General features: G+C 33.4%; 1 protein-coding gene across 3 annotated transcripts in view; it reads right to left on the minus strand.

Annotated features, from left to right (window-relative positions):
- The window catches only part of LOC130453065 (LIM domain-binding protein 2), a 104,242-nt gene that overhangs the window by 72,268 nt on the left and 15,617 nt on the right, over positions 1-16,357 (minus strand). For all 3 annotated transcript variants that reach the window (XM_056792657.1, XM_056792658.1, XM_056792659.1), the window contains exon 2: positions 9,480-10,092. In XM_056792657.1, the coding sequence (XP_056648635.1) occupies positions 9,480-10,092 (613 nt within the window). The remainder of the gene's footprint in view (positions 1-9,479; positions 10,093-16,357) is intronic.

The raw sequence follows: 16,357 nt of genomic DNA on the forward strand, positions 1-16,357 counted from the left end.
TCATAAACGTTCTGGAAAATCGAAAAATCATCTGAAATTTTTTTTAAATCTCCGTTTTTACTCCAAATTTATGTGAATAAATATAGGAAATATCTCACTTGACGTTTTTATGACTTTGAATTCTCTTTAATGGTGAAAATTTTCAATTTTTCTAAATTTTACCATAAGTAATTTTCAGAATGTTTTTGCTCATATAACTTCAATGATTACTTGATAAAATAGTACAAATGATTATATGTGAGAAAAGGTCAATTTTAATAGAAATTATTATTTTTAATTGTAAAAACATCAACATTTTTGTATAATTTTTTTTCAATTTATTCGTTTTTTTTGTGTAGATTATATAAAAAAATATAAAGACTTCATTTGATTATTTGAAAAAAAGTTACCAACAATTATACGTGAATGAACATTTGAAGGAAAAATTTTAAAATACAAAAGTACTTAAATAATTGCCAATTAAGCAAAAATATTATACAAAGGGAAAAAATCGGTAAACCGAAATCGCACGTGAATAAAATAATTCGAAATAATAAATTTTCATATTCTCAATTAAGGCATGTTTAGGCCACACAATTTGGTAAATTTAACCATATTTTTTTGTCATAAAAAACCAAAAAATCAATATTTTCAATATTTTTTTTTCCATTTTGTTTATTTTTTGTTGCAAATAAGATAAAAATGAAACCCAAATTTACAAGTTCTCCGATTTTACTTAAAAAACTGTATACTTTAAAATTTTAATAGAAGAAAATCGTATTTTTTTCGTAATGTATATGCAAAGATCGACAATTTAAAAGAAGATATATCAATAACATAATTTAAATGATTTTCACAAATTATTAGAAATTTTGACAAGGTTATGTCACAGAAAGAAGGTAGATTTCGACATTACTGTCAATGTCAATTGTCAGATAAATAATCATGTGCTTAAATTTCTCAAACGCCTTCCTGGTGTACATTCTAAATGAAAATAATTTTATAAAATTCAACGCTCAACTTCAAATTATTGATTGTGTGAAAATCATTTCCTGGAAAGTGATTTTTGTTCATAAAAAATCGAAAAACAATATTTTCAATCATTTTGTTTATTTTTTTGTTATATTTGAGATAAAAATGAAACCCAATTTTGAAAAACAAAATTCCAATATTGTTTGGGTCAATAAAAAAACCAAAAACCATAAATTTCCGATTTGGCTTCGAAAACTGTATCCTTTAAAATTTTAATAAAAGAAAATATTATTTTTTTCGGAATGTATAAGCGAAATGGACAATTTGAAAGAAGATTTATCAATATCATAATTTAAATGATTTTCACAATTTATTTGAAATTTTGACAAACTTTTGTCACAGAAAGGGAATTCTAACCTAACACTACCTAAAAAATTTTACTTCATGAGCTGGTAGGTTGATATTTATATTTAAATTTTATTTTCTGAAAGTTCCCATAGTCAGGGGCATTACACATTAGGCTAGGTTAGTTAATTTGATTCAAGTCGAGATATTTTGGGTCATACCCGTCAAAACAATAGGTTTCCGCAAAAAATGTATTTACCCTTTTTGTAGATTTTATTATGAGCTTCATTTTTTGTCTGATCTTTTTTCTTTAAAATCAATATCTTCGGAGATATTTATTCAAATTATGGGGGGCTAGGGGGTGAACGAAGCTTCGTCGGTAAAAATAATTTTAGGGATTATTTTCCGGAATCAACTTATCTACTGTATATTTAATTTTGAGGATCCTAATAAAATTATACTATATATATATATATATATAAAGATTTCGTCTGTATTGCGTGAGAAATGAGGAAATTAAAAACGGCAAAATATTTACGCGGACTGGTGGAAGTTCAGAATACAATTTATTACCAGAGGATAAATGTTTTCAAGGTAATTTAGTGAAGAAATATTATGGAATTTCATAAAAATAAAAACTTGTCGCATATCAACATTGAACGAAACGATTTGAAGAGTGATGGTTCAACAACAGTCTGCTAACTATGAAAAGAAATTTTACTGTGATTTCAAGTCGAATCGAGTGTTCATATTTGTCTCAAGAAATTGAAGAACAAAAATGACGATCTATGTAAATGTTTGTATTGAATCAAATGATTTTCCTAATTTACACGGTCTCCGTTTTGTTTGAATTCACTCATACACGGTGTTTCATTAATAATTGAAAATATTCTAACTGTAGCAGCTTGAGATCTAAATATTAATATACAGGGCGGTTCATAAAGATTCCGATTTTATAGGTTAATATTTTTAAAAATATTCATCATATCAGGGTGTCTAATGAATATTGAAAATCAGTCTTTCTCCTGGTTTTTCCAGGTTGGTTTTCACATTTTCCCGGTTGAAATTTCGAGAATTTATTACACTTTTACTATGACGAATATTTATTTTAAAAATACAGGTATAATAAAATAACCAAGTTATTTTTTTAATTTAACTAATTTTTGCTCCACTATTGTAAGCAAGCCGTTTTTGAGACTTTTGAGAATTTTTTTCTTTTTTGTTTCTAGTTTTCTTTTTTCAATTCCAAGCAAATCTTGTGATTTTTTGTCTTTTTGCACTGAGCCATATCTTGAGTAAGCATTCCTCATCGAGAATATCAAAGATTTTGAAATATCTAGATTTTTTAATCTACCAATTTTTTGTGAAGAATTGTGCACTAACCTTTGGCCTATAAGTGATTTTCTTTTCAAAATTTCAACCAAAATCTCCTTATTGTCAGAAAACGTCAAATACTTCAGACATCAGTTATACGGATTTTTTCGATAGTTGTCAGTCTTATTGGGATCAAGGAAACGTATTGCTTCGGTTAATTTGAATTCTAAGGGTCGTTTTTCTAATTATTTGGAAACCGTATACATCAAACAGTTTTTTCAATCCTTGGGAAAGATCAACATGTTCTATCTTTGAAATGAATTTTTTCAATGCTGCTCTTGCGGTATACTAAATCGATATCTTGCATTTTGAAAATGTGGATAGGAGTGTTTCGAAGAATATGATGGCTTCTGATTCATGTTTTGCAAAGAATATACAATTTTTTTCAAGGGCGGATTTAGTTTTTTGGAAACAGGTATGTCTTCTAGCCAGAATTTCGGAGGGAACTCAAAGCAACGAGTAGTGGATAAGAACATTCCTCGTTTGGAAGGACTGTCTCTGAACAACATGTAACATGCTCTCAAATTATGCGATCAATAAATACGCGGGCCCGTAAGAGTGCAAATAGAGGAAGGTTCAAGATGTTGTTTCGATTGGATGATGCGATTCTCGAGATGAGTCGGAAGGTTTTTGAGCTATACCAATATCAACTTGCTATGTCTAGTTGGTTCACTCAAAATTACTGAAAATTCGCGTCGAATTCCCAGTTTTTTTCGACTCTGTGGTATTCCCGTTTTTTCCCGGTTTTCGGGACTTCTAGGAACCCTGTATATGGACATCAGATTACCCATTCACAAATAACAGGTGCTTAATATAACCTTCCATAGATATTCAAATTTCAAGGTTTTTTGGTTCAACCAATGTTGTTAAAAAAATGGATATAAACAGTATCTTTTAGGTTAGGTTAGTACGAGTAACCTCGATCTAGATTGATCTTAGTGCACTAGGAGGCTTGGAGCGTATTGTGTTGTGTCGATTTAGAAATTCAGTTAACTAGCCAACTACTCTCCTATCTGTTTTCCTTTTATAGATTGTTTTGAAGCATTTCCAGCACAGAATGAATTTTTTGATCTTTCTAAAATCTGTTACATCTTGGAAATAATCTATTGTGTAGTATCTCAGCATTTGACGTCTTTTTCTAGTCAACGCACAGCACCAGGAGAGCAAATCGTATGTTTTTCTTCATTACACAATTATTTATTGTCATTCTACATTTTTGTAGTCTAGTGCCAACAATACAATGGCCAAATCGCTCTTGATATCGTGCAATCACTTCTGTTCGTTAATTTATCCTGACTCTTCCTTGCCTTCCACTTCATAGTGTCCAGGTACCCAGCATAGGCTTACTCCAGTGTCACGAATTCAGGAGAGTGCTTCGTGATTTTTAATTACCACCTTTGATTTTATCGATTTTGATGGTATTGTCTATGTAGATTTCTATATTCCTGTTTCATTCACATTCTCTATTGCGTAAGTTTCCACTTGAAAGATATTACATCCAGGTTTTACGACTTTTTCCAAGGCTTCGAGTTTTTATAGATGAATAGCTACGATTTTTCTACACTTCCCATTACCAATATCGAAAGATAAAACTTGTTACTGAGGTACAAGATGTCTCAATTAAAACTATTTATACTCAGCATTTTGGAACTATATAACTTGGAGTCTAGATATTGTACATTCTTCAGAGTAATTATGTATTTGGTTGTAATTAGAGACGGAGGTTGTAGAAAGGGTGTACCTTTTCTGCATATCAACATTTTTATTTTGAATAATTCGATATTTAAATGCAAAATACAAATTTAACATATAAAAATTGAAAATCGGTAATTATTGAATTCGAAGCATAGAAAAAAAAATTGTAAAATATGTAAAACTTGGCAACACTGTTGATGAAGATAATAATTGCGGAAATTACCTAATTCCAACAAAATAGTGTCAAATAATAAAATGTATAGAACACTTCAAAGAAATCTTATAATGGGGAAAGTCTTTTCGTTCGTATAAAAGTTATAATAAAATTCTACCCGTATTATCTAATATTTCTGGTTTGATTTTCGACATTCATCAACATTTTGATATAATTCATCATTATATCGGCATATATTTAGATTTTCAGATATCTAAATAAAAATATCAATTGGTAATAAATCTGATAGCCTAGGTGGTCATGCTGATGTTCTTGTACCTATCCAAATAACAGTAAAAGTATGCAGTTTGTTTAAAAAAATATTTTTCGGTCACTGCGCTTTTGTCTAAATCAAAACATCGTTTAGTTGATCGATTTCATTTAGTAAAAGTGTTGAAGCATGAAAATTAACAAGTTACCTCTCTTGAGGTTTATTACTCTCTTTTCATAGGAGAATCAACAAAGAAAAGCAAAAATATGTATGCTGTGAAAAAAATTTACGCAAGAATGGGGGATGTATATGAACATTATAAATATTCTCAATAACTTATCAAAAAATGTTTATTTTTAGTCGTATTTCTGAAAGTTGAGATGAAAATATAAATAAAACGAAATAAAGATTTTCGAACTTAAAGGTACTTCGTTTTAAGTCTTGCTTGATTTTCAAAATGTTACTAGTACTAAGAAACTTGTCCATAAAATAAAGTTCCCAAAGAATGTTCACAATGAAAAATATGTCGGCATTAATAAATACATAACTGGAGAGTTTAGATTTCCTTCTATTTTCAAAACAAACGCTGTTTAGACCACGCCACAAAGATAGCTTAAAACCTCTTCTTTCAGCTTTTCGTCGTGTGTGAAATCGTCCCTCCAAAGTGTAATTTAAGGAAGATAGGATAATCACTAGGGGCCAAGTCTGGGCTGTAAATATTCCATACAAATCTGCAAGTTATCTTCGAATTTTATGCACAATTTGAGCACATGTTGCCCATTTCATATACTGTTGGGAATGAATTTCCACAGGAGAAACGTTTTTTGCAACAAAAAACGAATCTCAGAACTTAATTCCTGACGTCCTGGCACCAATTTGACGTATACCAAGACAAGAATGAACAACGTAGTCAGCTCGCAGGGGCATGAACTGGGAGACGCCATCGCCAGTCTCACCGAATCCCGTCTAAGAGCGTTCCTACCGTCCGCAGTTCCTCGGGAATCCTATTTTATGGACAACTCTCGTATATCTTATAATTTTTTCTATTTCAATTAATATTTTCAAGAAAACTGAGTTTTCGACATTTTTCTGAGAAAACTCTAATCAGAGTAAATCTGCTAAATGTATTAACGTAATTCACGAATACTAACAGAAGTTCTATCGGAGCACTGTCGCCTCAACAAACTCCTGAAGATGCTAGATTCAGCAGAGAATGCAATCTGCAGGACAAAACCTCTATCCACATTCTTTCGGAGTGTGAAACGCTAAGAAACTCCAGAACGCTACACCTGGGTGCGTATAAAATAGAAGACGAAGATCTCTGGCAATTAAAGTCAACCTATATTCTTTTTAGGAGTGGGATTAAAGCTGTAAACATCGAGGATTCTCAGTATCGCAGCAAGAAAATGGGACACAATAGATCCTTTGGATCACAGTGGATATGAGACCCCAAATCTACAGGTTTGTTCCAACCTGATAGTCTGGACCGTTCTTGGAACTGTTATTGGAAGCGTTTATAGATATTTTCTGCACAATCTCCGGCTATGCAAGGTTCTTGTAACAGTAATTGCTATCAACTAAGTATCGAAAAGACCGTCCTAGAAACGGTTCACAACCGATATCTAAGTTGGTTGGGACTCAAAATAGAATCGTTCGTATAACGGTAAACGCCCGTTTAGAACACGTAATCTCTATTGCGCAGAATCGTCACCGTACCAAGGACGGAAAAATAATTTGTAAATATTTTCGGAGTACAATGTATATTTGACAAATATAATTAATGTGAAATATTGTTTTTTGAATATTTTCTTTTATAAAACGATATATTCAAATTTACGTATTTGATATAAACTAAATAATGTCAACTCGGATTTTTTTTTTTAATTATCTTTTACACATATTTTAGTTTGATAAAGTTCTTGTCTGTTACCTACCCGATAATAAAACCGACAATTTGTACTTTTATCGCGGGAAGTAGGTCAAAACACATTCATATATAAAAAAGAAAACAAACATACTGTTTAAAAGGAACTGAAAATATCTATAATTCATTAAACTAAATTATCAAAAACGCTCTCGGGGGGAAGAAAGCAAATTGTAACCCATCAAAAATCCAACAATAGTTAAATCAACTGCCCTTTAATTTTTCACTGCGTCATTTTCTAAACATCCGTAAGAGGAGCACACAATTTTCGAGAAAATTCAAAAAAAAATCATTACATTAAATATATAGAATTATTAAAACAAAAAATATGTTCACCATCACATCATTCTTTCTTTCAACAGGCTTTTTTCTCAATTTTGATCTATAAAAAAAATGAAAAAATGATTTAATCGTTTATTTATTGATGTAATTTCAGCGTCCGTGCAAAAATAATTTTAGTGTATGGTCACCTTAACCGCCACCGATTATTGTTAGTTGCTTCTTAACAAAACATTTATTAGGGACACATTGGGGTACGTTTCGTACTGTCGATTTATATTTCTACATTAAGTATTACCCTAAATGCTTATTTTTAATCAGCGAATAATATTAAAGAGCGAGCTAATAGGAGAACCAGGCAAAGGAAAAACAGGTGCCCCCGACGCGACGACTACACTATAGACGTATTGAGCCAGTAGCGTTCTGTACCTAGCGAGAGGAGAGCTGCCCACACCAACCCCCGAACTGGGGTAGAACGGAGATAGAGCAAAATGTAAGAGAAAAAAATTTACATATTTGCTGTTTTTTTGGGTGTTTTTATACGATGTGTTTTCTAACAAGGGGTTAATGCGAGATTTTTAGGTGATATTAATGAAACCTGTTTTAAATAAAATAAATTCGGCGCCATCTATTAGCGAATGAGGAGTGTCATTTTATGTTATTTGGTAATTTTATACTTTCGCGGTCCCCTCGTTTTTTGGTTCTAGAAAATCGAAAAATCCGATTTCGATGATTTTTTTTAAATCTTCGTTTTTACGGCGGATTTATGAAAAAAAAATAAGACACTTTATTACAATAAGTGATTTTAAAAATGTTTTTGTTCATATAACTTTAATGATTACTTGTTAAAAAAGGTACAAACGATTATATATGAGAAAAGGTCAATTTTAAGAGAAACTGTTATTATTTTTAATTGTAAAAACATGATAAATCAACATTTTTGTATATTTTTTTTTAAATTTGTTTATTTTTTTTTTGGGGAAAATTATGAAAAAAAATTTCATATGAAAATTTCAAATATGATTATTTGAAAAAATGTTATCAATAATTATACGTGAATGAGTGCATTTTCATGAACATTTAAAGCCCCGAAAGCAATATAAGTTTTCATTTTTTTATTCCCATAATTTTTTTTGTAAATCCGCCGTAAAACGAAGATGTTAAAAAAAATCATTCACGAGAAAGACCGCGAAAGTATAAAATTACCTGTTATTTTTATACATTGAGTTTGGCAACTAAGTACTTTCGCTTTTTACTGATAGAGGACCTCGCCTCATTTTTTTAATAACTTATGTTAGTGCTGTACTTTGCCATTTGTCACGTAATACTGGTCACATTGACGTAACTTTAGAAGCAAGTAGTGCCTGATTTTATTGAAGCTATTAGTTGTGGGTTAAATTCCGTTCTGGAGATTTTCCCCCTAAGATGAGCAACGTCCTGGTCGGCCTACTGAAGTTGATGATGACCAAATCAAAGTCATATTTGAAGAGGATCGTCATACAACTGTTCGAGAGGTTGCAAAGAGGCACACAACCATTGAAAAACACTTAAAATGTCTTAGGCTAGTTAAAAGCTTGATATTTGGATACCTCACGAATTGAAAAAAAAAAAACATTTAACACAAACAATCAACATCTGCTATATGCACCTTAAACGAAATGAAAGCGACCCTTTCTTGAAAAGAATCATCACTGTAAGTAACATAGTTCGAAAACGATTATGGAGCAAACACGATGAACCAGCACAAATCATATCGAAAGCTGAAAAACAATAAAAAAAGCTCATGCTGTCAAAGGTGTTGTGTTTTTTGAGCTGCTTCCAAGGAATCAAACGATCAATTCTGATGTTTAGTATTAACAATTAATGAAACTAGATGAAGCAATCAAAGAAAAAAGCTAGAATTGTCAAATCGAAAAGGTTTGATGTTCCACCATGATAATGCAAGGCCTCACACATCTTTGACAATTCGTGGGAAACTATTGGCTGGGAAATGATGCCACATCCCCCATACAGCACTGATCTGGTACCATCCGATTACCATTTATTTCTAAGTTTGCAGAATTATTTGAATGGTCAAACTTTCACAAATGACGATGACCTTCAACTTTGACAAAAGACGATGAAATAAAGTTGGCAAAAGGTCATTGAGCAAAATGGAAAATATATAATTGATTAAAAAGTATTCTTTGTTAAACAAAGTGTTTTATACTACGGAGCCAAAATTACTCTGTCGCCAACCCAATATATGCCGTTTTTTTTGAAATAATTTTTTTTCTTCAGTATTTAATTACTAAGAGTTTTTTAAAAACATATCATTTCGATATTATAATTGTCGGCAGTGAAAAAACTGGCTTTTGATGATTATTTTTAGTGTATAATGTTTATCTTATCTCTTAAACCGAAAAAGTTTAAATATTCATAAAATTCGACAAAAATAACTGATAATGATTGAGATATTGGTAAAATCATAAAATATCAGTACTTACCCTTGTTCAACAGGTATTGGCCCGCCCATTTGCCTAGATATCATTCCGTGAGCCGGCTCCATGGGTCCCGACATGGGGTGTCCTGGACCAGGCCCGAATGGTGACCCCGGTGGCATTCCGAAACCAGGACCGGGACCGAAATGTTGAAAGTGGTTACCGGTAGGACCCGGGCCTCCAACAAAAGGAGGTCCTGAAGACCCGGGTCGGCCGAACGGAGGTCCTCCCGCCGACGGAGAACCGAAAGGACCCGGTCCTGGACCATTGTACGGCGGACCGGCACTATTTGGAGGTGGAAAACCCGCGTTAGGCGGCGGACCAGGTCCAGGGGTCGACGAACCTGATGGAGCCGGTGAAGCGGTGTATTGGGGTGTAGTTGAACCCGGTGGAGGACCCCCCTGGTATGGAGGCGCACCGGCTGGCGACCCAGCCCCCGCCGGCGGGCCTTGAAATGGCGAGGGTCCTTGGAAGCCAGCCGGTGGCCCTGAAAACGAATTGGCTGGCCCTTGTGCGAAACTTTGGGGTTCCGAACCGGGCGGCGGTCCCTTCCAATTAGTGGCAGGGTCCTCCAGGGTGACTGGCAGCGTGATGGAAGGCGCTACTCGACGGCTAGGGCCTGTAACAATCGAAACAGAAAAGAAAGCGAGTGAAACGTTTGGTTAAAAAATCTCTAAAGGAGTTCTTCATAACATTAAATATTTTTGCTAAGTACTATATAAGTTGTAGCTCACACTGTATTACATATATTCAAATAACGAAATTTATTAGTACCATCAGAGATGTTCTTCTGATTATTATTAAATACATATTGCTCTTAATAATATTAAATTTACGTAAATAAACAGTAAACAAGTAAATTACTTCACAGGGTTACACATCCCTTATCGTCGTTATTATTATTTATAGAATAGTTTTATATGAACTTCATACAGATAGTAAATAAGTCACGACGATAATAATTTCAAGAAAATAATCAAAAACACTGGGTGATGCTGTTTTTTTGTCATTCAAAAAAATCGTTAACAATAAGTAGATTATATTTATATAAAAAATGACGAAGCGATTGTTGTCAATATATAATATTGAGTCTTCTTTAATAAAAATGTCGCAAAATTTGACATTTTTATTCAAATTGGTTCTTTGAAAGCAAATCTTGTTTTTAATATCATTTTAAATTATTATTTTGACTATTATTCTTGTAGTTTCTCTCAATGTGTATACCTGTTCAAGGTAAACTAAACCCAAAATTTCGGGGTTAAATAGAGGCCAAATTGAAAGTACAAAAAAATTTCTAGGAAACTGGCATTTGTTTTGTATTTTTTACAGGCCACTAAATTTTTTTCTGCATTATACACCGAAATACAGAGCTGGTTTATGCCCAGTGGTTAATAAGTGTAACAGGGACAACTTGCATAAAATCGTCGGCCAAGAGTGTAAACTCACTTTAACCCAATTTTGCAGGAGAATAAAACTTAATAAAAATGAATTTTGCAATTTTAGGTTAAAACCAAAAATATAGTTGGTGTATTTTTGGATATTCTACATTATTAGAAACTAATTTACATAGTAGTAGTAGTAGTAGTAGTCATTTTTTATTCTTAATAAGTTATAATTGCTTTTATGACTAAGCAGTTTTTTTGTGAGAAATCGCTTTATTTTCCTGACTCTAAAGATTTCAAGGGTAAGTAAAATAACGGTAATATATTTGGTAAATTATTTATTAAATTAATCAGTATTTTAATCAAAAATCTTTGACATAAAACTAAAAATGGAATAAAAAACAACATAAATATTTTAAATCTTCTTTTCGTAAAATAATACTTAAGTTAAAAATCACTATTATTGTTCTTTTCCCTAATACTAATTAATTATTTATTATTAAAACTTTATTTGAAGTTTTAATCATTTTTTAAGTATTATAGGTCTTCGAACTTTTTCGTGGCAATTTTTGTCCAGCAACTGTATAAATTTTGTAGAGCAATAAATGGCACAGGCGTCATCAATGAGGATTTTCTTTGTGGTAATATAAGTTTGCAATAAATATCATCATTTGGAGTGTAGCAAGAGCTCTTATAAAAGGTGGTCCAACTATAATGCACGATGTTAATTGTGAGTCGCACCTTAACCTCTCAAGTTTTTTGCCCAACTTAATATAATATTTCTTTGTTTCAGTGTTTGACAAATTCAACCATGGAGAGGTAGACAATTGAGCAGCGCGTTAAGATTGTTGAAGCTTTTTATGAAAATGGGCGTTCAAATCAAAATGCATTTCGTGCACTTCGGAATTTTTTTGGTCAGCATAATCGACCAAATGTGTCCACAATCGGGGGAATTGTGCGCAAATTTCGGCAAATCGGATCTGTAGGAAATATATAAACACCTGTGCATGTTCGTCCCATTCGTTCTGAGGAAAACATTGCTGTTGTTCGGGATACTGTGGCAAAAGAGCCGCCGATCTCGACTCGTCGTCGTGCCCAACAATTAAACATTTCACGAACATCACTGATGCGAATTTTGAATAAAGAATTGAATTTACACACTTAGGTTCAATTGACTCAAGAGCTGAAGCCTGCTGACCATTTCAAGCTTCGTCAATACGCCGAATGGTTGGTTGAACAGACAGAGTGACTGTTTGGTGCGTCATCGGGCCGTGCTTCTTCGAAAATGAGGTCGGCCAAGCAGTTACCGTGAATGGTGTTCGCTATGGCGAGATGATAACTTCTTGTGGCCAGAAACTGAAGATATGGACCTGGACGATATGTGGTTCCAGCAGGATGGTGCCACTTGCACACAGCCAACTAAACAATGGCTCTTTGGTGCGAGAAATTCAATGGTCATGGCGATGTTAATTGGCCGCTACGATCATGTGATTTGACACCGGTTGGACTTCTTTCTTCGGGGATATTTGAAAGAAAAAGTGTACGTCAATAAGCCAAGAACAATTCAAGAGCTAAAGGACATTACAGACATTGAACCTCAATTATATCTCAGAGTCATTGAAAATATAGACCATCGGATAGAGGTATAAAACCCAGGGGGTCCCAGGAGAATAGACAAAAGCTTGGTCATTTTTCGACGAATAATCTATTGTCCGGCATTTAGCTAATGCTCCGGGAGGATAGGCATCAGCCAACTGCCTATTTTACTGGGATATTAGCTAAAATCCCAACTTGTCTATTGACCTACAACAAATATATGTACTGCTGGTAATGAATAACTTTGTTCTTTAAACTTCCGTCAGGTGCATTTAATCTATGAGATCAGTAATGTTTTGGACTACCAAGTTTCAGTTTTTCACAACAGAGTGCAGATCCTCCAGCTATCTTCTCAACTGATTTCTTAGAGTTAGTGACGTTACTTTACCCGGCTAAGATACTAAGGGGTGATCGACAATCCTTGGAAGAATTGAGGGGTTAGGACGGGTATGGAGTGAAACGGTTTCAAATTTCTTGTGATATGCCCTTGATTTGATAATATTAACACCAAAAAAGTTCAGGAAAAATTGGTAGCTGTAAACTATATGTTTCAATCATTTTTAGATAGATATAGATAAAATTTTCCCTAGTATGTGAATCGGGCAATTAGAAGCATCGGTATACAAAGATGTTCCAAATATCGCGTCGCTGTTAAATTCTCGCTAAAGAAATAAGGACCAATAACTTTTCCCCTGACGACTCTTACAAAAGCATAATTGTTAAGGGCGCTGGAGAATTGTGTCGATTTACTATACTACTTAAACAAGACGTTGACTCGTATAAAAATACTATTTCTTTAGTAAAAGTTAAACTAGAGCCTATTTCCTTTGTGGATTTACATCAAAATTTCTGGAATCGTTACCTCAATTAGTCGACCACTGCGATGTTGGTGTTCGAAGGCCTCGTTTAAATTCTGTTACATAAAATTGTACTGTTGGTAACGAAGGAGCCGGAGTAGAATCTAGTTAATCTTCTATCGTATCATATAACGATGACCAATTTTTTCCATGTTTATAAATCCACTGAATACGTTCACTATTGATGGCTGTCAAACAAACAGCAAAAAACGTGGCGTCTTCCAACTTATTTTCCAAGCAACTATCGCCTTCTCTAGGTTAGACCAGGTACTTCTAGGACCATCCTCGTAGTTGCGTGAAGGTCGTATTCTAATGACAGCAAAATATATAACTTTGCATCGTCGCTTAGTCCTGGTCTTCCAGATTTTTGAACATCCCTGAGCTACAATAATTCTGTTTACTGAACGATCTTCGTTTTGTTAAATGAAGCATATGCTTCAGTCTACCGTCGTTAGAATTTTCATCCTTTCTTTTTCGGTTAAAATAAAAATAAATGTACTTGATCTTTCAGATGAATTGCGTCCGATCAAGTTACGAATCATAATGCGCCTATCAGAGGGTTAAAGCCCTCTCTATGGTGGAATGCATAGTCAGCCTCCATTTGCGTATGCCCGACCTTAAGGAATTTTTGCTCTTCCACGATATTTTCATTCATATCTGTATTGAGTAAAGCGTTATAATAATTTCATCGGTTGAGCAGATTCATCCTGGAATACAACTTTGTTCTCTATTAAATCCATCCAAATACTAGGAAATTATTCGGAATTTAAGCCTCCTTCACTTTCATTCCATAAATAACAGACACCTTCTTTATTTTTAAAATGTCAGGTTATGTATTTGGAGCTTTGTTTGGTAAAGCAAGCTGTCTACAGCCTGTAGGTCTACTGTAAGAACAATCTTTTCTCTTTTTTTTTCTTCTTTTCATTCTCTGATTTCGCTTCTCCTTTTATAGTTTGATGCTCTATTTAATCTACTTCAGGCAATTTTCCAACTTTGTATACAACACACCGCTCACATTGATCTTTTTTAGGGATGAAGTTTTTCTTATCAAATGCCAATATAGTGAGAGAAAGAGGCTCTATGTTTTGTTGCTCACACCAATTTTTTACGTAAAAGTCACAAACACCTTTTTTTGATGTTCATTCTGGTAAAAGGTATTTTTTTTCAATTATTGCTCGGCAGTAATGATGGGTAATGAATTCAAAAAATTTAATAACTCTTGAGGCTCTTTTGCAAAAGGGTTTGAAGTAGTTGATTGCTTTTGATTTTTTCATGATTTTTGTCTTTGCCTCGGATGAAAACATTGCTCTTCCATTTTAAGACCGTCCATCTCCCAATGCTAAGATTATGAAGAAAGATTGTTCTACAAACTCTTAGTCGTTGATCTTGTAATTTTAGGTAATAGATTAAAGACCGGGCTCTTCTAGACTTCTCAGCATTTTTTCTGTCTTTTCACAGGTACAGATATCACAAGACTGTCAACGTAAATATTTTTCTAATGCCAACTCATACCCCAAAAGGTTTTGAAGATATATTTTCTGTCCTCTTCTGTCAAATTGGAACACTTAAGTACACCTTTTGTTTCCATAATATTTTTTGCCAGCCTCTCATAGTTTTCTATTTCTTTCTGCAAACCAATTTTAGTTTATTTCAAAAAGGTATAGAGTAATGAAACCTCATTAGGTATGCAAAGGGACCACAGAGTGGCCCAACGAATATTTAAGCCACTTTCATAGTTTGGCATTGATTTCATTGTAAATTTTTTTCTTTTTATCAAGTGCAGGTAGTGCCACCCGGGTTGGGGTCAATATATGTGTTTAGCCTATTGTTATCCATTCACAAACACTGAAAATAGTGTGCCAAAGGTGTGCCGGTAGGATACCCGTAAAAAGGAAAGCCGAATCTGAAATAGGTTTGGAATTAGGCAGAGGCACTAGTAGAAGGTTAAGAGGGTACTACCTAAGCAACCCTCACACAATCTTTCAAGACCTACACCTATGGCGGACACCGAAATTGAGCCGCACTGGACGAAATTCCCCATTTTATTACTCTATACATTTCTTAAATAGACTGTAGATTTCTTAACCTATGCTCGTTTTTCACGCTTAGTACTTCTTTCTGGATAGTTTGAGTTTTCGGAGTTTGATTCAGAATGTATATCATACGGTAGTGACTGTGATAAGGGCTTCTTGGTCACTGCTAACATCAGACCAACGACTTCCTTTTTTCAATTCCATTACGATTTTACCCTAACAACCATGTTTGACTGAAGATTAATTACCCCACATCGAGGACAAAATAAAAAAAATATTCACAGAAAATGGTAATTGATGAAATATGAGATATTTACCATTAACGCGGGGGACAGTAACGCTGAGTGAAAATACCTTATAGTAAATGTAATAAAAAATACCTATACTCGATTCGAAAGGAGTGTAGAGTAATAAATCAATCCCTCTCCTGGCCATCATAGCCGTAGTCACATTTAAGAACAATTTATATTTTATTAAACCTTAGCAAATGAATCCAACATTTATTTTCTACGAAAGTTATTGCATCAAGTTCAAATTTCCAATTATGTTTACTTATCGGCCAAAACAATTCCTTTGTATATACTCGTATTTGTAAATAATTAATTAAAAATAACTTTATATATTAAAAAACAATAATAATATTTTATTAATTACGAAAAATCCATTGCAACGGCTATGATAATAATGGTCTTCTTACTTTTGGGGAGATTCAGAGGTTGGTGTGAAGTATTAAAATAGAGAGTGAAATAAAGATATCATTAAATTTTGGAAAGAAAAGGATGGCCATTCGGATTATCTAGGTAACCGCTTACATTTTAGTACGGTCAATTATGGGGAAAATATATCTCTGTCCAGTTTCCTATTTATCATTGGCATATTTAAATATTCCAAATTTTGGACGTAAAGTACCGTACTAAAAATTTCAGGGTTTTGCATTTATGATGAGCATTTATTACTCTACGCTCTTTCCAAATAGAGTATAGTCAAGTAATTTATTAACCAAACCGTAGGTTAAT

Source organism: Diorhabda sublineata, chromosome 2 (assembly GCF_026230105.1).
Source record: "Diorhabda sublineata isolate icDioSubl1.1 chromosome 2, icDioSubl1.1, whole genome shotgun sequence".
NCBI lineage: Eukaryota > Metazoa > Arthropoda > Insecta > Coleoptera > Chrysomelidae > Diorhabda > Diorhabda sublineata.